The sequence below is a fragment of the Panthera uncia genome, chromosome D1, assembly GCF_023721935.1.
Source record: "Panthera uncia isolate 11264 chromosome D1, Puncia_PCG_1.0, whole genome shotgun sequence".
In the NCBI taxonomy this organism is placed as follows: Eukaryota; Metazoa; Chordata; class Mammalia; order Carnivora; family Felidae; genus Panthera; species Panthera uncia.
Genome location: NC_064808.1, coordinates 88486272 through 88508758, shown reverse-complemented (window position 1 = coordinate 88508758; position 22487 = coordinate 88486272). Strand labels below are relative to the sequence as shown.

The window sequence follows — 22487 nt, the reverse complement described above, 5'->3', positions numbered from 1 at the left end:
TTGTAGACCTCCTTGGAACTTTCTAGTTCCTAGATGAGATGCCTCCCGATTTATGAATCATTTACTAAAGCCAATTAGATCTTTACATTTACTTAGCTGAATTTTTGTTGTTTAACAGCACATAGGCAGCTGGAACCTGCTCTCTGGGTCCTCAGTTCTGGGGGTCCTTCTCAGCATGGGGCAAAGCCTGTAGCCTCCAACACCAGGAGAACATGACATGAGCCTCTGTCTAGAACAGCATATCCAGCTTTAGACAAAGCCAGGTCCTGATGCCAGAGAGATCCACAGAGCAGGGCAGTGGTCCAGACTATTTCTCTCGCATGTTCTAGAACTACCTGGGCCTGGGCAGGCTCCCGTGGCTTGAGGCCTCACCATACATTCTTTCCTGGGCCTCAGCCCTGGGCAGAGGGGTTCTGGAACTGGGCCAGGGCCGGGGGGAGTGATGTGGTCAGCCCCAGCAAGCCAAGGGGTGGGTGTGGGATAAGTCAGTGGGATAAGGATCTGTAGATCAGCCTCAGGGCCAGGGCGCTAAACTGGAGGCCAGCCAAACAGGGGTGAGGGGAGAGCGGTTTAGCCCCAAGCCAAGTCAGAGAAGAGGGAGCTGTGGCCTCACCACAGTAACGGTTCCGGACTCTTCAGCAGACTTCATGTGTCTATAAATAGCAAAGCAATAATAAGAACAATTTCCTGGATGGAAATAAGACCTGGGGTAGGGTGGAGGGAGGGGGGGAGAGGGGAAAGAGGTGGGTATTGTTCTTCCTCATCCCCTTTCCTTTACTTTTACCCTTGTGCTAACAAGAACATTTACATTAAGTTTGACTCTGCCGGGAACCTCTCCAATTGATCTGCTCTCTGCCTGGTGGAAAGGAACAGGGCTGCCGGGGTGCTGGCGGGAGGGGAGCGGGGAGGCCTGAGCTCCTAATTAGGCCCTCTGACTGCTTCCCTTCCTCCCAGTACCCAGGGTGCTCCTGTGCCTCAGAATGATGATTAATGACATATTTACTGTGTCCGGGCATGTGCTTTTCTGGGAACTAAAAATTCTGGTTCAAGTTGTTTGTTCCAGCTAATTAGAGAAAAGGGAGCCGTGTTCATTAACCAAGGGGAGAGCGAGAGGAAGGCAGGGCCGGGAAGTTGGCGCCCCCTTGGGAGAGGCTCTGAGCATCTCACCCTGAGCTCCAGCTCCTTGGGATCCAGACCCTGGGCAGAGGAGCGCCAGTGTGCAGGCAATGGAGTAGGGTGCTCCTGGGGAGGGCCAGGCTGGTGGGCCGACCTGCAGGTGTAAAGCCGAGCCCCGTCTGGCCTGGTGGCCTGTCTGCTCCGCAGGCAGTGCTTGGCCTCAGTCCCAATTCTCAACCTAGTTTTCCTTCCTTCCTCCTGTCTTCCTTATCTTCTCTCCTCTTCTTTCTCTTTTCTCTCTTTTCCTACATTTCCCTCTCACAGATCTCCCCACTCTCCCCTTTTCTCACATGCAAATGAAGCCTTTGGATTTTGTGGCCTTGAAGGTACAGGCCAGGTGGAACATTCTATCATTTGCTGGTTCTTGTCACAGCCTGCTTCCCCTCCCCTCCAGGCTCCTTCTCCCTGTCTTCCCTTCACTGAACTTGACTCTGGGGACACACATTGGGCCCCAGCCTCCCAGCTTCTGCTCCAGAAACTTTCATTAAGATGCAGATCAGCTCAGGGAGTGTAAGTGGATGATTAATGGCAAGTCACTTTGTTTCTGGGGCCACCACCTCTAAGACCTGGGGCAGCCCTCCCTCCAGCTTGGTGGGCAGAAGTGTGCTGCTAACCCCCAACCTCAGAGTCACTCAGCCTGGCTCATGGGACCCTGATGGCAGCTCCCAAGGCTCTACCGGGACCCAGCCCACCCATGTATGTAGATATGGAGCAGAGGCAGGTGCACAGGAGTGTCAGAGCAGAAACCTTCATGGGTGGGCTTCCACTCCTCTGTGTCCATTGGCCTCCATCCACTAGGGACTTCCAAGGAACTTTCGAGACTGTCCCAGCGGTTGTGTGAGGCGCCGCTTACCCTGCCTGCCCCTTGCAGCTTCCTGTGTACCCAGCCCCATTGCGCCATCCCTGAGGGCAGGCACTTGGCATTCAACTGGCAGTGACCTGGAGGTGGGGCTGGGGGGACAGAGCGCTTCCTGTGTGCAGTCGTCCAGCAGTGGCCGCTCTGCTCTTTCCAAAGCCCCCAGGGCCTCAGCTGGGCAGTGGAGAGCCGGGCTGCACCCCAAGAGATGGGAGGCCTGGTGATGTCTGGGTGGGAACCACAGGTGGGGAGGGGTGGATGTTCGAGATTTGGAGGGAATGCAGGGGGTGGGTGCCCCATCCCTGGTGCTAAATCTGGGAAAGCTCATTGATATGCAAACAGACTGGAAAGCCCTTGAGTGAGGCCTGATTGCCTGGCAACAAGGCCTCCTCTCTTCTCCCTTCTTCACTCACCTCCCCCACCTGCCGTTTCCTTTTTTTAAATCTACTCTCTGCTTTCCCCTTTTTATAGTTGCCTGGGGGATCCATTATGGCCTGTGGTCACATGGCTTGAATGAGGGCTGTAAGGAAAGGTGGAGAACCACAGTGCCATTTTCCCCAGACCCTGCATCCTCAGGGACCCCACCAGTCTTGTGCCCTGGTTGAGAATGGATGCCCTTCACAAAGGAGGCCCAGATGACAGGCAACTGCCACCCTGGGTAGAGACTCTAGGCCCTTAAGATAAACAGAGGGGGTGGAGGGCAGAGCCGGGGTGACTAGTGGGGAGAGAAGGCACAGTGGAGGGGGCTCATGGAGGGAGCTGGGTCCCAGTGAGGGCCTTAAGGAGTGTTCTTCCAGGGTCCCTCTTAGCAGGGGCCCTAAGGAGGCTCCTGGTCCTGATGGTGGGTGGGTGGCCCCTGGGCAGGCAGCAGCCCAAAGCTGGAGGGAGCAGAGAGGTAGGGCTGGAGAATAAGGGGCTTCAAGGTAGATACATACATGACTCGAGGGTCCTAAGACCAAACAACCTTCCTTCCGGCTCCCCCTCCCCCATCAGGGTCAAGGCTGCGTCCTGCCACCTGGCAGTTGTTGGGGAGGTAACAGATGGAGCAAGAAGCTGGCTCTCCAGGAAGATTTGTCTCTGGGCTCAGCCCGGCTCGTCTTCCCCCCTTTTCCCTAACCTGTCGTGCCTCCCCTGGTTTGTGAATCTGCTGGCTTTCCAGATGAATGCCATGTGGCCTCCACTCTGGTGCCAGGCCCAGAGAAGGCAGCTTGAGGCTGGACGTCCAGTCGGAGAGGACTTGGAGTGAAGCCTTGCCACCAGCTCCCATGCTGCCCCAGCCAGACACCTGCCAGAGTCCCAGGCATGCACCCAAGCGACCGGGCCAGGAGGGCTCTGGTGACAGCATGTTTAGGGAGAGGCACCGCAGCCTATGCTGGGGGGTGGGTGGTGGGCCAGAGGGTGCTTCTTTTTCCTGACTGACCTCCCAGGTCAAGGGGCCTGGCATCCTCAGTAGTGCTGCCCTCCATCCTACCAGCTCATCCTCCCCTGCTTCCCTGCTGGACAGCAGAAAGAAGGTTCCATGAAACCAGGACTGCTGTGTGACCTCTGAGGAGGGAGAAGTGGGGTAAGTGAGGCAGAGCTCTGAGGGGAGGGACTAACACGACCGACGCTCTGACTGTATGCCAGGTGCTTTCAATGCATAATTCCTTTTCCGTGTCTCAGCCATCCTCACGGGCGTCCATGGTTAATGTCATCTTGTTTTGGAGCTGGGGAAACTGAGGCAGAGAGATTAAATTACCATAATATGTGACAGAGCCCGACCGTGACGTGGGCATTCTCATCTAGGAAAGTGGACAGCAGGGCGAACCCCGGGGCCTGTGAGGATCAAGGGAGGGCCCAGGCAGGGTTCTCATTCAAGCCTCACAGGTATCCTTTGAGGCAGGTGCCGTTCTGGGTCCCACTGTATAGATGGGGATGCCGAGGCACGGCAAGGTTAGGCAGCCGGAAGGTGGTGGAGGCTGGATTCAAAGTGAGGCTGCCCAGCTCCCGGGCCCAGGGGCTGACCCACCACTATGTGACACATACCGAGGGCTTGAGAACTCAGGGCCATCAGGGCTGTCCCCGGGGGGTCTTTTCTGTGGACTCTGGACACAGCTTGGCTGTGTGTGCTCTTGTGTGCTCTCTCAATCTCTCTCTCTGTCCCTGTCTGTTTCAGCTGCTCATGGCCCTGGCCCCTCATGCATAGCTTGTCTGGGGCTGCTCTGCCTTCCGGACGTCGGCAGTGCCTGTGTTAATGGTCCTTGCAATCCCGGAAGAAGCGGGGAGGCAGAGGGGTGGGGCCTGATAGCCCATAGAGCTGGTTCCATGTGAACACTGCTGGATCATCCCCCCTCTCCGTGAGCTCCAAGTTGTAGGTTTATACCTTGTCAGAGCCGGCAGGCACCTGTTATGGACGGGTCTGTCCCCCTGTCCAGAATTCATATGGAGAAGCCCTGACCCCCAATGTGACTACATGAGACTATGGGGACTTTAAGGAGGTAACAGAGGTTAAATGAAGTCATAAGGGTGGGGGCCTGATCCAAGAGGACTGGTGTCCTTATAAGGAGAGGAAGAGACACCAGAGATCTGCCTCTCTCTGCACACACAGAGGAAAGGCCATGTGAAGACACAGAGAGAACGTGCTGTCTTCCAGGAAAAGAGAAGTCACCAGAGCTGGCACCTTGATCTTGGACTTCCAGCCTCCAGACCTGTGAGAAACAAATGCCTATTGTTTAAGCCACTGGTCTGTGGTATTTTGCTATGCGGCCCAAGCCTACTAACACAGAGGGTCTGATCCAACCCCTTTGTTTTATGGGAGAGGAAACTGATGCCCAAGGAATGACTCTCCTGAGGTTCACAGAGCAGGGTCTGGAATCCTGGCCCCTCGCTGCCTGGTGCTGTCACACGGGCCATAGGCCTGCGGGAGTGTGAACAGGGTTGGGTGGGACAGAGGGTGAGCGAGCCTCCCTGCTCTGGTCAGCTGTAGCATGGTTCCATACTCTCAGCGGGGCCGAATCCACATCATGAGGGCAACATGCTGGGGGCAAGGGCGGCCCCTGGACAGGTTCAGCAAGGTGACTCTGACCTTTCTCTTTACCATGGGGGCGTGTCCTCTGCAGGAAGTAAACCTTGGCAGGGGCCAGGCTGGCCCAACTTCAGAGAGGGAATGGACAGATGCCCAGGTAGGAAGGAACACCCCTTACCTTCCTTTTCATCCTTATGTGGGTGATATACTCCCTGTGCTGTATTTTTGTATTTCATAACACAACAGAGTGACTCCAGCCCAGGACATGGGTGAGGGATTTATTTCTCAATGGGCAGCTTCCCCCTGGGTGGACTTATGCCCAAGGGAAGGCATTTGTCCTGGGTTCTGGCACCAGGTTCCGCATGAGGCCTTGATGGGGTGGTCAGCTTTGGATAGGAAGGACACACCCTCAGAGAAGCATCAGTCCTGCCTCATACCCTCCACTGATGGTGAAAGCCTTGCTTCTATTTTCTTTTTAAAAGAAAATTTTTTTAATGTTTATTTATGTTTGAGAGAGAGAGACGGAGCTTGAGCGGGGCAGGGGCAGAGAGAGAGGGAGACACAGAATCCGAAACAGGCTCCAGGCTCTGAGCTGTCAGCACAGAGCCCCATGTGGGGCTCGAACTCACAAACCTCGAGATCATGACCTGAGCCGAAGTCGGACGCTTAACTGACTGGGCCACCCAGGCACCCCCTTGCTTATCTTTTCAAGACCCAGGGAGTGGAGCTGGTGGTTGGGTGGGAGTGGGGAATAGGTCATATGCATCTCCCCACTTTCTGAGGCCAGAGAGAGCCACAGGGAAAGGAGAGACCTCTAGTTTCAGAGCCAGGGCGTGTTGGCTGGCCCCGGGGCCTGACACAACCTCTCAGCAGCCGCCCATCTGTCTGAGGCAGTACTGAGAGGAACACAGGAAGGAGTGAAGCCCTGGGCACCATGAGACTGTCCTTCCAGCCACTCACCAACTGAGAAGGGCAGTCACTTCTCTTGTCAGGCCTCGGTTTTCTACCTGCGGATCAAGGGAACTGGACCGGCCCTCCTCTACAGTCCTGTTCATCTTTAAAGGCTCTGTGGTATATAAATGCAGTCTAGGACGCTATTTACAATTTTCCTTGACTGGAGTTTGGTGGAAGCTGCTTTAACATGTCCCTGGGATTTTATTTTTATTCAGGTAGGGGTGAGGCCGGCAGCTCAGGAGATGACTGCCATGAAGAAGGTAGTTTGTTCCTCACAGTTTCGCTTGCGGCTCCACGGAGGGCGGAAGGGTTGGTCAGGAGACAGAGGGAGCGAGGGGAAAATACGGTGCAAGTCTTTATTGCAGTTTTGTGGGAAAGAACGGACAAGGCAGCGTGGGCATATGAAAGAGTTTGGGATTGGGTGGTCTGAACAATTTCCACAGGCTCTAGGCCCTAGGAGTGATCTTTAGTTACCCAGGACCCAGCCCTGAGGATTTAGGATAGGAGGATTCGCACCTGGGACTGCCAGCCTGATAAAGGACGAGGTGTGGGTACGGATGCGGGATTGTTAGGTTGGCCCAGCAAAGGCCTGTTCTCAGCACCTTGGTTGCTGTCTCCAGGAATTAGCTAACCCTGGGAGTGAAAGTCCCTCCTCATCTGCAAGGCTTTGAGATGTCAAAGCATCAAAAAATATAGACAATAAAAAAACCTAACTAATACAGGGGTGAGTTCAGGGCATTTCCAGTTCATGGTACCTCATGTGAATGACAGAAAGGCACCCCTGCAGGTAGGTAGAGCAGGGTGCAGGGCAAGGTAAGGGAGTATGGGTTGGATTCCAGCCTTCCCTGGCCCCTGAGTCAGGTGCATCTGGGGCCGGGGAGAACTTAACAGCCTTACCCCGTAGCCCTGGAAAGGTGGCCAGATTTAGCAAATAAAAATACAGGACACTCAGTTAAATCTGAATTGCAGAAACACAATGAATAATTGTTTTAGATTAGTATGGTGCATAATGATGCCCCATGTGATATTTGGGATATACTTATACTGAAATTCAAATGGAACTGGGTGTCCTGTATTTTATCTGGCAACCCTAGGCCCTGGCCACTTCTGCCCCTGAGTCTCCTCCTCCGACCATACTCTATTCGTAGGGTCTTGGCCGAGCCCAGTAATTACCCCAGGAAAGAAGAGAAGGCAGAGTTACACAGTCGGGGAAACAGAAAAGGTCAGATAAATAGAAACACAGCACGAGAGGGAAAAAGTGACACAGAGCGCGAGAGAAAAAGAAAGACACAGAGAGGTAGCAAAGAATGAGAGACAAAAAGCACACACAGAGGGAGCAAGAGGGATAGAGTTGGGGAGTGGTGGCTCTCCCCACGCAGCCCCGCCCCACGCTCACGAGGCCCCGCCCCATCCTCACGCGGCCCCGCCCCATCCCCACGAAGCCCCGCCCTTCCTCCTGCCCCCAGGCCTCACCTTGGAGTAGGTGGCCCCATTGATGACCTCTCCCTTCCGCAACCAGATGATGGAGGCCGCAGGCTTGGCGTTGTCTGCGTGGCAGGTGAGGTTGAGTGGGTCCCCCGCCCTCAGGCTGATCACAGGGCCCCCCAGGATGACCGGGTCATCGGGCGGCACTGCGGGGAGAGGAGCAGAGAGGTCAGGCTGAGGGCACCCTTGGCCTCCGGCAGGGCTGGCAGGCTCTGGGCTGGGCGGATTTTATGGAGCCGCCGACAAACAATAATTATCATACTTTAATAAAATGTATAATCCCCTTGTATTCTAACAATAATAGCAACAACAGCAGTAATCTCTGACATATGCACTGCATGTTTATTTGCAATGTTCATGCCATCATCTCATCCGAAGCTCACGACGCGCCTGTGAGGGGACAGGGCAGGCATCATTAGCCTCGTTTCACAGATCGGGAAGCAAAGCGCCGCTGCCTAGATACTATCTGTACTTTTTTTCTTTTTAACTTCTCTCTCTCTTAAACAAAGCACTGGCACATCTGTTGTCTGATTTAATCCTTACAATAGTCTTGCAAAGTAAACATTATTATTATCCCAATTACACGGATCCGGAAATCGAGGCCCAGCAGGATTAAATGACTTGCTCAAGGTCGCTCGGGGAATGAGCAGCATCAGCGCCAGAGCCAGGGATGCCACCCAGGTCCTCTGACACCTGCAGCTCCCAGCCAGCCCCTTCCCTTGCAGGGGGGCAGGTGACAGGTGAGGGGACTCCTCGGAAGGCTGAGTCAGTGTTTCAGACGGCTGTGTGACCCCTGGCATCTCCTGAGTGCCGGATTCTTCCAGAGTGGCTCCAACGGCCTCATCCCAGAGTCGGGGATCTCTGCTGCCCACTTCTCCCGCTGCAGTTCATCACAGGGTGGCCAGAGACTTGTGGCTCTCGAGATGGGAGTGCCGCAGGGGCAGGACATCCACGGCAGGGGCTGAGGCTCCCACCCTGCCCCGCTCAGGGCCCAGTGCCTGGTGGCATAAACTCCATAAACATTTGCCAAGTCCCTTGGAGTCACCCCCTGTGATCCCCATGGTGACCATGGGATGTAGGATGGGCAGTTATGATGATAGATGACCATCACTTGGAGAGGAGGCCCAGAGAAGTTAAGTGACTGGCCTCAGGTTACAGAGCCTCTTCTTATGTTCGTGCTTATGGACGCAGGGAGGGTCTCAGGCCTCTGCAGCTTCCTGACTCTCCTCCCTGGACAAACCACAGAAGGGGAAGGTCTCCCTGGAGACCACCTGATGAATCTCTGGTCTCCCTCCCCCAGGGAATGGCTGGGTGGGTCAGTGCCGGAGGCCTGGGGAGGGCTGAACCGCGCGTTTGCTCGGTGAACGAATGAAGAGGAGACTGGGTGATGAGATGGGGTCCCAGCACAAAAGACCTTCTTTGCCCAGTTGCCAGGGAAAGTCTATCCTTCCACCCAGGTCCTGTATAAGTTTCTGCACTATGGGCTCAGAGAAGACAGACGCAGCAGAGCCAGAGAGCAGGGCCGGGCCAGTTCTGACCTAGCAGGCTGTGCTGTCCAGCCTTTGCCCCTCAGGGCACAGTTCCCACAACCTGCCTGGCTTCCCTCCCCTGCCTGGGGCCTCCCCCCATCTGCCACTCTCCTGGTGCATGCAGGCTCCTCAGGAAAACTCCAGGTAAACACCCAAAGCTGCACACCTTCCACTAGTGGCCCTGCCCTGTTCCTTCCTGGCCTCGGAGGAGGCGCGGTTCATTACTATAGCCCAGTGTGTGCCAACCCCCAAGTTTCCATTTTCTGAGGAAAAACAAACCATCAGGGCTTACAAGACGCTATCATCAGCCCCAGAACTCCACCCGAGATCCTGGCCCAGGGAGGAAGTTGGCCTCATCCAACCCGGCCTGGCCTCCCCAGGGGGCTTGGGGCTTAGGCAGATGTTGGCTGTGGGCTGGATGATGACAACCCCCCACCCCCTGCCCACCCCAAACTCCCTCATCAGTGCCAGAGGCCTCCTTGGTGCTGGGGTGGCTAGAGAGCAAAAGGGAGGCTGATGGGGGCTTTCCACAAATGGGGGGTGGGTGTGACAGTTGCCGATGAGGGGAATTTTGTCTCTATGCAACGGGCTGGGCGGGAGGGCTGGGCTGGGGCTTTCTTCTGTGGTGGCAGCTATCTCTCCATTAGGTGCCCAAGATGGAGTGCTCTGGCTGAGCTTGGGGAGAGCCAGGGGAGATGGAAAGAACCATTGGAAGCTCTGGGAATAGAAGAAACACCTGGCCATCCTTGTCTCTGTGGGTTCCCCAGTGAAGAGCCAACTGGTGTGGTCTTGTGGTGAGTGCCCTAAATCAGAGGGTAAATTGGGGAAGCTTGTCCCTCCTGGTGGCTTTATTTCACCAGATACAACATATGAAAGGACAACAGGAGATCTGGAAAGTTCTCTGTGGCGCTGACATTTCTTGAATCCAAGGCAGTGGTTCTCAACCTTGGTTGCATATTATAATCTTCCGGGGGCAGTTTTAAAAAATCCTGTTGGCAGTCCCAATCTCTGGAGGTGGACCCTAAGCACCAGGAGTTTTTACAACTCCCCGGATGATTCTGGTGCGTGACCAAGTTTGAGAACTCACGGTCTCTGGGCCTTTGCTCAGGTGCACAGCACATTGTGATCACAGCATGGTGCCTGAGGAGGGCTTTCTTGAAACCAAATACAGTGAGGGGCCAGGCTTCCTTCTTGCCGCCTAGTGCTGTGTTCTGGAATATTGGATTAGAGGGCGTGCAGAGGAGGGGAGGGGGGAGGAGGACCCTGTTTTGTGAGTACCCAGGCGCGCACACACACACACACATGCACACACACACACCCCCAGCCGCAGAATGGGTCCTGATTATATCTTCCCAAATAAGTGGTTATCATGCGGTTATTCATGTAGCTATGCATTATTGATTGGCCTTCGCCTCGCTGCACACCAGATGGGGTAGGAGGGGGTGCGGATGGGGCTGGGGTGTGGGGGTGGGAGTGGGTGAGGAGGGAGGATGTTTGGGGGCCACGAGGCTGAATAGAAATCAACAGTCGTTCTTGGCAGCTGTTGCTTCGATGGAAGGGGGCGACTCATTACGTCTCCATTCAGGCCCGGGTCCTGGAGCTGGGACTGGGGCCCAGGGGGGGGGGGGGGGGGGGGGGGGGGAAGGCGCCAGCCGCCCAAGCCTGGAGATGCATTATTCATACCTTGCCCTCACAGGATTGGTTATTATCCTGAACCACTATAGAGTTTGGTCTCCTAATTTTTAATCACAGGGAAGGTGGAAGCGTTAGCCTTTTGTGATTAATCCGGAGATAAAAATAGTTGACTGTTTTGGTGTTATGCTGGTTGTCAGTCAAGAAGAAACGCGTTAACTGTTGGGTGACTGAGGCCCGAGGAAGGCCCGAGTGCACCCCAAGCAGAGCCGGTCCCCAGAGCTGGATGTTGGCCCGAGGAGGGGCACAACCCTGCCTCAAGGGCTGGCTCCTGGGCGCTGCTTGTGGAAGGAACGGATCATGCCAATTCCAGCCTTACCACTGTAGGGCTGCTTGGCCCACGCACTTTGCTCTCCTAGCGTCCAGGATTGGGGCAGGCGGCTGGGGGGGGGGGTGGTCTCCCCTCTTGCTCTGCCCTGCAAACTGTGCCACACATGTGGGTGGGCAACATGGGGCACCCGTGTCTCTCGCTGCGCGGAGGGGGCCCTTGAGGACTTTTCTCGGAGCTCTGCTGCGAAGGACAAGGGGGCTTGTGTGGCAAGGTGCTGCAAGGAGACACGGCTGAGTTCCGCGATGACAGAGGAGGAAACTGAGGTCAGAGAGCACAAGTGCTGCCCAAAGTTATCGGTGAATGAGGGCAAAGAAGCATGGACTTGGGCTTGGGAAGTGCCTCTTGGCCCCACCAGCGAGGTGAAGCTTTGATCCGTTTTACATACCTGAGGCTCTTTATACCGTCTTAGGGAACAAGAGATTCTGTGCCTAAAAGCCACAGCTAAAAGCTGAGGAAGCACCAGCCAGCCCCACAACTAACTCTAAGAAGGGATCCTGCGATCAGAAGGCCTTGAGCTCCTGGACTAGAGCATAGGCTCCGGGTGACCATCTGGCTGTTCTTCCCACAGGCCACCAGCTGGACAGAGGGCAAAGTGGAGCTGGGGTCAGAGGGTTTCTGCCCTGTTCTGGAAGTGCTCACTGCCCCTGCCCAGTGACTATACAGCATGAAGCTCATTTGGCTCATTGGTCTTGGTTTGCTCAGTTGGCCAACCTTACCAGAACTGGCTGGGAAGATGCCTTTGGTGCCAGGGGTTTCCTCCCAAGTCCAGTTGGTCAACTAAGTAGGCCCCTGACCACGCTTCTGGGATTCCTCAGAGGCTCCGTCAGCCCAGATGGGGCCTGTCAGCCGACAGAGGCCGGCAGCAGGGACACAGAGGGTTATTCTGCCCAGTGGTTGCTGGAGAAGGAAGAGTGGGAGGTCAGCCAGGCCACCTTCCTGCCCCCAACGGCATGGCAGAGCACCTCGCAGACGCTAAGCTAAGGAGGGCAGCTCTGGGTCTCGTTCAACTCACACGCAGTGCATTCTCCACAAGCGTTCTATTAAAAACATGAATCCGGTTGGGTCCCTGCTCAGTTTCAAACCTGCCAGTGGCTCATACTTTACCTAGAACATAGTTTGAACTCGTCTCTGTTGCCTACAAGCACCTGCACCTTCAGCCCTGGGCTGCATCTGCGGCTGACTTCCTTCCACCACCCCCTCACCCACTCTACCCTGCCCACCGCCTTCCTGTTTGCCGAACAAGCCAAGCTCACCCCTGGCCCAGGCCTTGCCCTTGCTCTTCTCTGGAATCTCTTTTCTGTATCCTTGTCTTGCTGGCTTCTTCCTGTCAGTGAGGACACAGCTTAAATGTCATCTCCTCAGCGGGGCCTGGCTACCCTGTACAATAGCCCCTCCGTTATTCTCTGTTAGATCCCCCCACTTTATTTTCCTTATCGCCAGGTTCGTTTATTATCTGTCTTCCCGTATTACAAAGGAGGCTTCCTGACACCAAAGAAAGACCTTATCTGTCCTGGTCATTGCAGTAGTTCCGTGTCTGGATCAGTGCCTGGCATATGGTAGGAGCTCAAGAATTTGTTGAGTTAATAAACTGAAGATTGCTGGGTGGGAGGTCTGTCATGGGCATTGACTTTTGGGGTCAACACTTTTTACACTCTGTGTGTGTGCGCGCGCGTGTGTGTGTGTGTGTGGTGGGGTAGAGTTGGGGACGGTGGATGAGTGAGTGTTGGGGGGGTGGGTAGCAAAAAGGGGGAGCCTGCTAGCCCTCCCTGGGACAGCAGTGCAGAAACTCTATGCTGTGACGCTGGGGGACTAGCTGCTTCCTGTCATTTCTGGAGAGGGCAGCGTGGGCTGGAATGGCTTGGGGGTGGGAGCGGGGGTGGTTCTCAGCCTGTTTCGAGGTAGCACCATGCCTTCTGGTGGAGGAGGGACACCAGCCCAATTTGGATCATAGGCTGGGGAGAAGGCTGTGGGCTAAGCATGGTGACAGATTAGAGACACTTGGCTGAGAGCAGGATGAGGTTTGCTGCTGACACTGCTCTTCTTTGTTTTTAGGCATTGGTGTTCAGCCCCAAGGGACCTGGATGGGCTTCAGCCCCAAGGGAACTAAGCATGGGCTTAGTTCATGCTGGGAGTGCCAGAGCTGACCCCACGGAGGGAGAATCCCAGGGCCCATCTCTTGTCTCTAGCTTCAGGCCTGTAGGCCAACCAGCGTTCAGCATTATTCCCTTCTACCTTCTGCCCTTTATCCTTCCCTTTCGTTCATTCAGCCTCTTCCATGTCACAATCTAAGATGGTTGAGTAATACCGGACACAGCCTGCCCTCTTGACGTTGATGGGGAGACCTTTGTTACTCAAAGCGTGCGCCCAGGATGGTCACGTAGCCGCTGCTTCACCTGGGAGTTTGTTTAGAAATGCAGATGTTTGGGCTCTACCTCAGGAGCTCTGGAATCACAACCAGCATTGAAAAAAGACCCCAGGGGTGCCTGGGCGGCTCAGTCGGTTGAGCGTCCGACTTCAGCTCAGGTCATGATCTCACGGTCCGTGGGTTCGAGCCCCGTGTCGGGCTCTATGCTGACGGCTCGGAGCCTGGAGCCTGCTTAGGATTCTGTGTCTCCCTCTCCCTGTGTGCCCCTCCCCTGCTCATGCTCTGTCTGTCTCTGTCTCTCAAAATGAGTAAACATTAAAAAAAAAAACAAAAAAACACCCCAGATAGTTTGTATGTACTTCAGTGTTTGAGGAGCACTGCCCTGGAGGGCCCCTAGAATAATTACAAACTGATGAGAGTGCTTTGAAGCAAGAGCTCATTGGACAATGAGAGCACATAGCGTTCTCTCTTTGTTAGTGCCCTACTCCCTCCAAGACTTCCTGGCACTTAAGTCAGAGAGAGGGTATACGCTGCTTGCTGGATCCTGGGTTTGAAGTCACAGCCCAGCGTGAGCATGTTTCAAAACAATTTCCTCTGCCCAGGGCATCTCTTGAACTAGGAATGCTAGAGTTCTCATTCCCTGTCTTCTCCTGGGTCACTATGACCCAGCCTTCAAGGCGTAGCTAAGGGATTTCCCAGTCCCTGAGGTCTTTCTGGAATCTTTGGCCAGGGCTGGGCCAAATGACTTTTGTCTGTGATCCCAAAGGATCCTGGGCATTCTTCTATCTCGGTAGCTAACCTAGTCTATGGACGTGATCTGCAGGTGTTTGTCTCTCCCCTAGACTGCAACCTCGTTCATCCTGGATCCCCTCTACCCGGCATAGCATCAGACTCTCGGGATACCCCATATATGTTTGCTGAGCTGGACCTGGCTTGAGTCCATTACTTTACAAGCTGTATGATTGTGGGCAAGTTACATAATCTGACAACCCTCACCCTCTTATCGGAAAAGTGGGGTAATAAAGATACCTGCAGGATTATTATGAGGATTACTTTTATGATAGGAAGACTTCAGAGACAGCTGTATAAAGGCTTATGCAAATACTGGTTATTATGTCCAATATTTTAAGAATAATATCTAGTTTGGGTGCTATGTGAAAGACACTGTGCCAAGGGCCCTCTTGTTTTATCCTCATTATCCTTGCAAATAGGTACTAACTGGGATCTCCATAGTGTCGAGGAGGATACACGCTCAGAGAGGGCAAATCACCTGGCTAAGATAACACAGCAGATCAGCGGTACGGTTGGAATTTAGATCCAGGTTTGTTTGACCCTGTAATATTTTCTGCTAGAGTCAGAGCCACCCACAGACCTGCCCGTAAAGCTGTGGAAGCCCTTCCCAGGCCTTCCCATCAACCCTCCTGCCCTCATCACGAACACTCATGATCGCATATCCCCACGCAGATGTCCGACAGGCTCTGCCTATGCCTGTGAGCTCCCCTCCACAACCCGACTTCAGAGGGCTCTAGGAAGCATACGCCTGGCTTGCAGCTGGTGCTTGAGAGATGTTGACTAAGGGAGTGGATGAGTGATTTTTGCTGTTCGGATCCGCCCACTGCTCGCTTTTGTCATTCTGCCCTGTTGTCAGGTTCTGGGCCATGGGTAACCCCAGCCTCCGGTTTCCTCCCTCCCGTGGATGCGCCACCTAATGGCCAAAGTACAGAACCACAGATCGTCAAGACAGGACAGGGAATGTGCCTGTGTTTGCAGAACTGCTTCTCAGGGCGGTTTCAACATTCACTCGGAAAATTTGGATTGAGCACCCACTATGTGCCAGGCCTGGTTTGAAGCTCTGGGGATGCAGAGCTCCTGCCCTAGCGGGGTTTACATTCTACTGGGAGAGACAGACAACAAACGAATAAACACACAGTGCAATGTTGGGTTGATATAATACAATGCTATTAAGTACTAAGAAGAAAATAAGATCAGGTAGGGAATAACTAGATTCTGAGTTGGCTCCAGGATTCTCTTCTGGTCTTCTCCTGTCCTTCCTGGATGTGACTTTCTGTCTTCTTCCCACCCTTAACTGTTGGTCTTGCCCACGGTTTGCCCTTGCCTGGCCCGTGTCATTCTACACACGGTCTATGGAGAAGCACATTGCTTTCCTGCAGACTCAGCCAACATCTGTGTGCAGATAAATCCCAAACACGCATATTCCCCGTTTTGGGGAATGGCACCATCACTGAATTAGCAAAGCCACAAATCTGCGAATCTTTCTGGATTGTACTGTCCTTCATCCTGTATTGCTAACCGTCCTGGATAATTCTTTGAAATACCTTTCAAATTTGTTTCTCCCTGTCCATTCTGGACAGTCTTCCTGGCTAGGCCCTCAGCATTTCTTGCTTAGATTATAATACCTAACCCCCTCTCCCCCAGCTGCACACTGTCCCAGAGTGATCTTTACAAATGTCTGGTTATCCATCCATTCCCTTACCATTTGCCGAATATCTAGCATTCCTTTGTTTAAAATCATTCAAAAGTTCCCCCTCTGCCATCTGGATAAAGTCTGAACTTTTAGGCTCCTTCCAACCTCTCCAGCCTCATTTTCACCCCTTTTAAACTCAAATTCCTTTTTTTGGATAAGAATGATCTGCAATTCTTGGAATAAGTCACTCTTCCCCAATTGTCCCTCTCCCTTTGTTGGGCTAACTTGAAGGTCAAGCAGTGTGGGTTCAAATCCTGGGTCCTTTATTTATTAAAAATTTTTTAACGTTTATTTGTATTTGAGAGACAGAGAGAGACAAAGAATGAGCAGGGGAGGGACAGAGAGAGAGAGGGAGACACAGAATTTGAAGCAGGCTCTGGGCTCTGAGCTGTCAGCACAGAGCCCGACGCAGAGCTCAAACTCACAACTGTGAGATTATGACCTGAGCTGAAGTTGGACACTCAACCGACTGAGCCACCCAGGTGCCCCCTGAGTCCTTTACTTACTAGCTTGTGGTCACGGGCAAGTTGCTTGGCCTCTCTGTGCCTCAGTGTCCTTTTCTGTAGAGTTGGGAATATGACAAAACCAGGATTGCTGTGTAGTTGCCAGGATCAAGTGACCTCCAGTGTGGGAGAGCCCTTTGCCAGTGGTCCGACCTTGTACGGATGTGGCAATGTAATTGGTTCTCCAAGCAGAAGGGGCTCATTCCCTTGAAAGATGATGGGCAAGGTGCCTGGGGCTTAGAAGTCTGCTGCTCTGTCTCTTTGGGAAAGTAGAGGTCGCTCTCCTTTTCTGCTGCCCTGTCCTCAACAGGCATTGGGTGAAGACCCGGATGCCCACCCCCATGGGGTAACCCCATGCTGCTCTGCCTGGCTTGGCTTCTCCTTCCTAAAGCAACCCCACATTCTGTGCCCATGAAGGTGAAGCCATTACTGCTAGTTGGCTACAAAGGTGTGTATGAGCCCAGCTGACTCCATGTGGAGGAGAGATGGGCCATCTCAGCTGAGCTCAGCCACATTGCAGACTCACTAAATCCTGGAGTTGGGGGGGGTTTGTTACACAGCAGAAGCTGACTGATATACTTAGTAGTAACCTACCATCCGGTTTGCTCCCGCAAGACTGTCCGAATCTCTGTGCTCTTGTAGTAATCTCAGAACTGGGCCCTCATCACTGACTCTCTCCACTCCGCTCCTTTTCACCTCTGTTTACAGCCAGGTAACTCTTCTGGAAGCCCAGTCTCTACTACTCACAATGTCCACTGGCTCCCCAACGCTCCAGGATCAAAACCAGTTCCTCAGCATGGAACATATTCAAGGTTCTCTACAGTTAGGCCTTGTCTCTCCAGCTCTTTCTCTCATGCTTTAGCTGGACTCATTGTTTACCCCTCTGCAGGGACAGCCTGCCCTTTTAGAATGACATGCTTTTGTTTGTGAAGTTGTCTCTTCCGGAAATGTCCTTACTCTGAGTCTCAACTGGCTGGAATCCCAGCCTCTCTCCAGTCAGCTCAAAGCCTACCTTTGCCTTGTTAACTCTTGGTCATTCTTTAAGTCTCAGGTTATTGTCACATCCTCTAAGAAGTCCCCTCTTGATCTTAGTCCCTGCCTCTCACTGTGGGCTGTCGGCTGCCCCGACAGCTGTGAGGTTCTTGAGGCCCAGTCCTTGCCGGGTTCTTTTTCCCACCCCAGTGTTGAGTATCCGGCCCACAGTGAGAGCTTAGTCAATATTTGTTGACTGGTGCCTTGCCTGCCCCAGGGGTGTTGAAGCAAACTTTTCCTTCTTCCTTAACCCGGTGCTTGTACCTTTTACACTGGCGCTCACCACAACCTGCATTTATTTGTGGACCAGTTTCAGGTTCCCTACTGCTCCAGGGTAGGAGTCTTGATGCCTTTTGCATTTTCCCCACTGCCTAGCACATTACCTTGGACACCGTCATGAGAAAACAATAAAAATAATGAGTAATCGTTATGTGGATTGATCTAGTTACCATACTTGCAGAATTTACAGGACTTCGAGAACTGTTCTCGTACTTTGAAGGTAATCATTCAATCCTTGCAACAGCCCCGTATAAGGCAGATACAGTCATGCATATTTGAGAAATGTGGAAACCGAGGCACTAGCTCATCTCAGAGGTCCCCTGACTCCAGTGACCTGCAAAGGTTCAGGATGTTGGGAGGCCCACCTCTCCCTTGGAGCTCCGGATGTGCAGGGGCTAAGACGGCAGGCAGAGCGCCTGGCTCGGCTCCTGGCTCCCAGCTCGTGGCTGCATGACTGGGGGCGAATCACTGAATTCTCTGTGCAAGATAATCTCTATGTCATAGATACGACAGTATCTGTTTCATTGGGCTGTTGTGCAGATTGAATGAGTTACTGCGAGTGCCTTGTTTCAGAGCTTGGCACCGTAGTAAGAACTCCGTACATGCTAGCCCTTGATATCACTGTGTGTTCAATAAGGAACTCCACGTGGAAACAGAGAGCAGAGTATGGTACGTGAAATAGCTTGTTTCAGTCCCTCGTTCTGCACTTGTTCCGTGCCCCCAGCCTCAGCCTTCCTAGACGTCATGGTCAGCACCTTGCCTCTTAGCAAAATGAGGAGGAGGTTAGAGGCCAAAAGGCAGCACAGAGACAGAGATGGGATGGGCAGGGGACCCTCCAGGGAGGAGGGGGCCACGGTGGTGGGGTGGGGGCAGGGGAGGCAGAGGTTGGCAGATGCCACGTCAGACAGACAAAGTCACGTGTTCCCCCCCCTCAAATTAGGAAGGGCGAGCCTTCTGTTTATTTCGAATTAAACCCTGAAAGAAGGTCTGAGCCATCTCATTAGTGAGGCGCTGTTTGCAAGGAGACGGATGATTCATTAATACTGAGCAGAAAAAGAAGCCACAGGATGTATGCAGAGCAGAGGGAGGGAAGACTGTGGTGGGGAGGAGGAGGGCAGCAGACGGCAGGCTCCATGCAAACAGAAGGGCGTATGCGTGCGTGTGTGTGTGTGTGTGTGCGCCCGTGTGCGTGCGTGTCCACGGGAGCACCTCGCACTGGTGGGTGATGTGTGACCAGTGAGTGGAAGCTGGGGAGCGTGGGAAGCTTGAAGTAGCCCCTGTGGCGGCCAGAGGGAGAAGTCACGAGGGAAAGGGCGTCCCGTGAGAGCAGCCGCAGAAGGAACAGTGTGCCGTGGGGGAGCATATTGGGACTGTGGGCACAGGCAGGGGCAGGAGGGGAAGGCAAGCCGAGGGTGTGGGTGTCCTCCTTGGGCCACCTGGGATGGGGGCTGTCCTGCCAAGGAAGGGACCTGCTCCTTCCCCAGCTCAGCTGCTGTGCAGATGGCCACAGGGCAACGCGAGCGCGTTTCTCGACGTTGTTCACAGGAAACACGGGCACGAGCCTGCCTCGTGGTGTCCGTCAAAGCTCTCCAGCGAGTTCTGACCTTGATTTGATTTTGGAGCTCACCTGGTCAACATGGATGGGTCTGGGGGAGAAACCTATCATGGTGGCACGGGCTGCTGTTTACAGATTTAAATCTCACAGTGGCCTCTTGCTGTGGGCCCTCAAGTCCTTATTGTACAGATGGGGAAACTGAGGCATCGACGCCCATGCACTGCGGCAAGTTACACAACTCACAAGTGGGGGAGCCAGGAATCCGGCTCGGGCCCCTGTGAGGCCGGCGGCCCACTCCTAACCTCAGTGCTGTGTGGCTGCTTACGTACGAGAAATCGTCTCTGTGCCCTCGGTTGCTTTCACAGCTTCAAGGCAGCCATCCTGCCCCAGCAAAAGGCTGGTGGGACTCAGGTCCCATAAATAGAAAGCTGAACCGATATGGTTGGTTGTGCTACGGGTTCCCATCTGGCAAGTCAGCCTCCTCAAGTTGCTGTGTGGCTTTCGCTAGGGAGGGAAATGCAGCCAGGAGGAAACCTTCCCTACCCGTACCAGGAGCCTCAGAAGGAATTACAGACATAGAGGGGCGCAGGAGAAAGGGTCACCTCATTAAGGGATTTGCAAAACCAACATAAGAAATTCCAATAATTGGCTTTTAAAACGAGGGCTTCGGAAGGCTGCTTTTGCATTATGAAAATATGCCTATGTTCCCTGTCACCGTTGGCTGGAGCGGCGAGGGGGAGGCGGCGGGGGGAGGGAGGGGGTGGGAAGAGGAGAGGCGAAGTGACAGGGACAGAGAAGTCCAGGGAGGGGGACAAATAGGGAAAGACAGGCAAAGAGCAAAAGAGACAGAGCGGAGACGTGCAAGCCACCTGCTCAGGAAGGAGATAAATGTGAGGAGAGAAAATACACTGTCCCTTGCAACAGAGAACCGTGAAACCAGACGGCCGCGTGCCAAGTCAGGAGAAAAGCAAAGTGCTTTCTCCAGGCCTCTTGCCACAGAAATTCATTTCAGGGAATCCCAGAAAACCACTAAGTGTACCTTTCAACTTTATGCAAATTTACCAAATCCACGATGTGCCAGAATCCTCAAGGAAAAAGTCAAAGTCTTTTTCTCATCTGAGCCTGTTTTTGAAAAGGTACGTGCCTCTAAATCTGCAAAAGGGCAACCCTTCTGGAATTCATTATATTTAAAAAAAAGTGTCTTAATGCTCATCTGTAGTTTAGCATCATAGATATTTTTGAAATCTCCCATCTTTCTCATTTTTCACGGAGAAGAGACCACACTTCTCCTCAGGAGCTGGAGAGTGTTGGCATTTCATATTCTGTACAGAGGGTACAGAATATGGGTGTACCCATATTGGGTGACTGTGCCTGCGTCACACTTGATGCCAATGGAAGGCATCTAGAGTCTGTTGCCTCTTCGCAATTCCGGGGCATCCCTGGGAGAAATCCGGTTATGTCCAGCCTGTGGAGGGCTCATGTGGGATTGTTGCGGGTTGGGCTCCTGCAAGCCGACTCTGAGATAGAGATCTGCAGAAGCCTAGTGTGGAGGCCTCTCCGGACCACCCCCTGACAGGAGCGAAGAAAGCAAGATTGGACAGGGCGGCCACCTGAACTCTGATGGCAGCACCATGACGGTCTGAGCAGATCCTACAGGAGCTGTGAATCTGGGACGGACCTTAGGATCGTCCCATTCCGGGGCACAGGGTTGGCCTTCTACTCTGTGGGGGCCTGTCATTGGGAGGGGCTTCCTCCCTTTAGCCACAGGTAGTCCCCAGAGAGGGACTCAGCAGATGTGGCCATCTCTGACACACTGGCAGCTAGGGAATGAGTCTGTCTGTCCTCCTGTCCTGAAGAGGGAAGAGGAATCTTGCTGGTACGTCATGGCATCCAGTGCAGGGGTGGGACCCATAAGAGGTGGGGGGTAAGGCCTCTTCTCTGAGTGTCCCCTTTTTCTCATCACTGTTGAGGTGGGGGTGGGGCGGTGTTGGCACCAGAGTGCTCTGTATCAGAAGACGTCCCCTCAGGGGCAGAGCTTGGGTAGTTGGCAAGGAGGAGATGATGATCCCTACTGTGGGGTGTGGTCCTGCCACTAGGGCGGGGAAGGACTTCCCATCTGACTCTGGTTATCCCCACAGCTAGTGTTTGGGGCCACCCGGCCCTTGCATCTAAAGCCCCAGGGGAGCAATGTATGTGGGGTAAGGAAAGAGCAGTCTTCGCTCTCAGACAGAGCTGGGAACTGCGTTACACGGTGACCTTGGACAAGTTTCTAAACCTTCCCGAGCTTCAGTTTCCTCATCTGTAAAGTGGAGCTAAACGGGCCTCGCACGGCGCAGGACCAAATGAGGGAATGTAGGAACCATGTGGGGATGTAGCAGGTGTTCGGCGGTGGTGGTGGTGGGGGGGTAGCCGTGAGCCAGGTCTGCGCTAAGGTGACCCGTGCCTTCCCACGGGTCAAGGCAGGGTGTCAAGAAAGCTCAATCAAATGTATGGTTTGCAAATGCGTTCTCCCATCCTACATGTAGGTGGCCTTTTCGTGGTGTTGATGGTTTCCTTTGCTGTGAAGGAGTGTTTTAGTTTGATGTGGCCCCCACTTGTGGAATTTTGCTCTTGTTCCTTGTGCTTTTGGTATTATATCCAGGAAATCGCTGCCAAGGCCATGCTGAGAGGATGGCTCCGTGTGTTTTCTTCTAGGAGTTTTAGGAAAAGTTTCAAGTCTTGTGTTTCAGTATTTGGTCCATTTTGAGTTCATTTTTGTGAGTGGTGTAAATGCGGGTCCAATTTCATTTTCCCGCCCGTGTGTATCCATTCTTCCCAGCACCACTTACGGAAGAGAATGTCCTTTCCCCATTGAGGTTCCTTGGCTCCCCATAAAGTGTTAGTTGACCATATAGGTGTGGGTTTATTTCTGGGCTCTCTATTCTGTTCCACTGATCTGGGTGTCTGTTTTGATACCAGGACTATACTGTTTTGATTACTATAGCTCTGGAGGATAGTTTGAAATCAAGAAGTGTGATGTCTCCGGCTTTCTTCTTCTTTCTCAGGATTGCTTTGGCTATCCGGGGTCTTTTATGGTTCCATGTAAATATTAGGATTTCCTTCCTTCTTACAGCTGAGCAATATTCCATTGTATGTACAGACCACCTTTTCTTTATCCATTCATCCTTTGGCAGACAGGTTGTTTCCATATCTTGGTTATGGTGAATAATGCTGCAATGAACAGGAGAGTGAAGATATCTCT

At 53.4% G+C, this 22487-nt stretch overlaps 1 protein-coding gene across 1 annotated transcript in view; it reads right to left on the bottom strand.

Annotated features, from left to right (window-relative positions):
• The window catches only part of KIRREL3 (kirre like nephrin family adhesion molecule 3), a 493013-nt gene that overhangs the window by 34735 nt on the left and 435791 nt on the right, over positions 1-22487 (bottom strand). The window contains exon 5 of the mRNA XM_049654577.1: positions 7464-7621. Within this exon, the coding sequence (XP_049510534.1) occupies positions 7464-7621 (158 nt within the window). The remainder of the gene's footprint in view (positions 1-7463; positions 7622-22487) is intronic.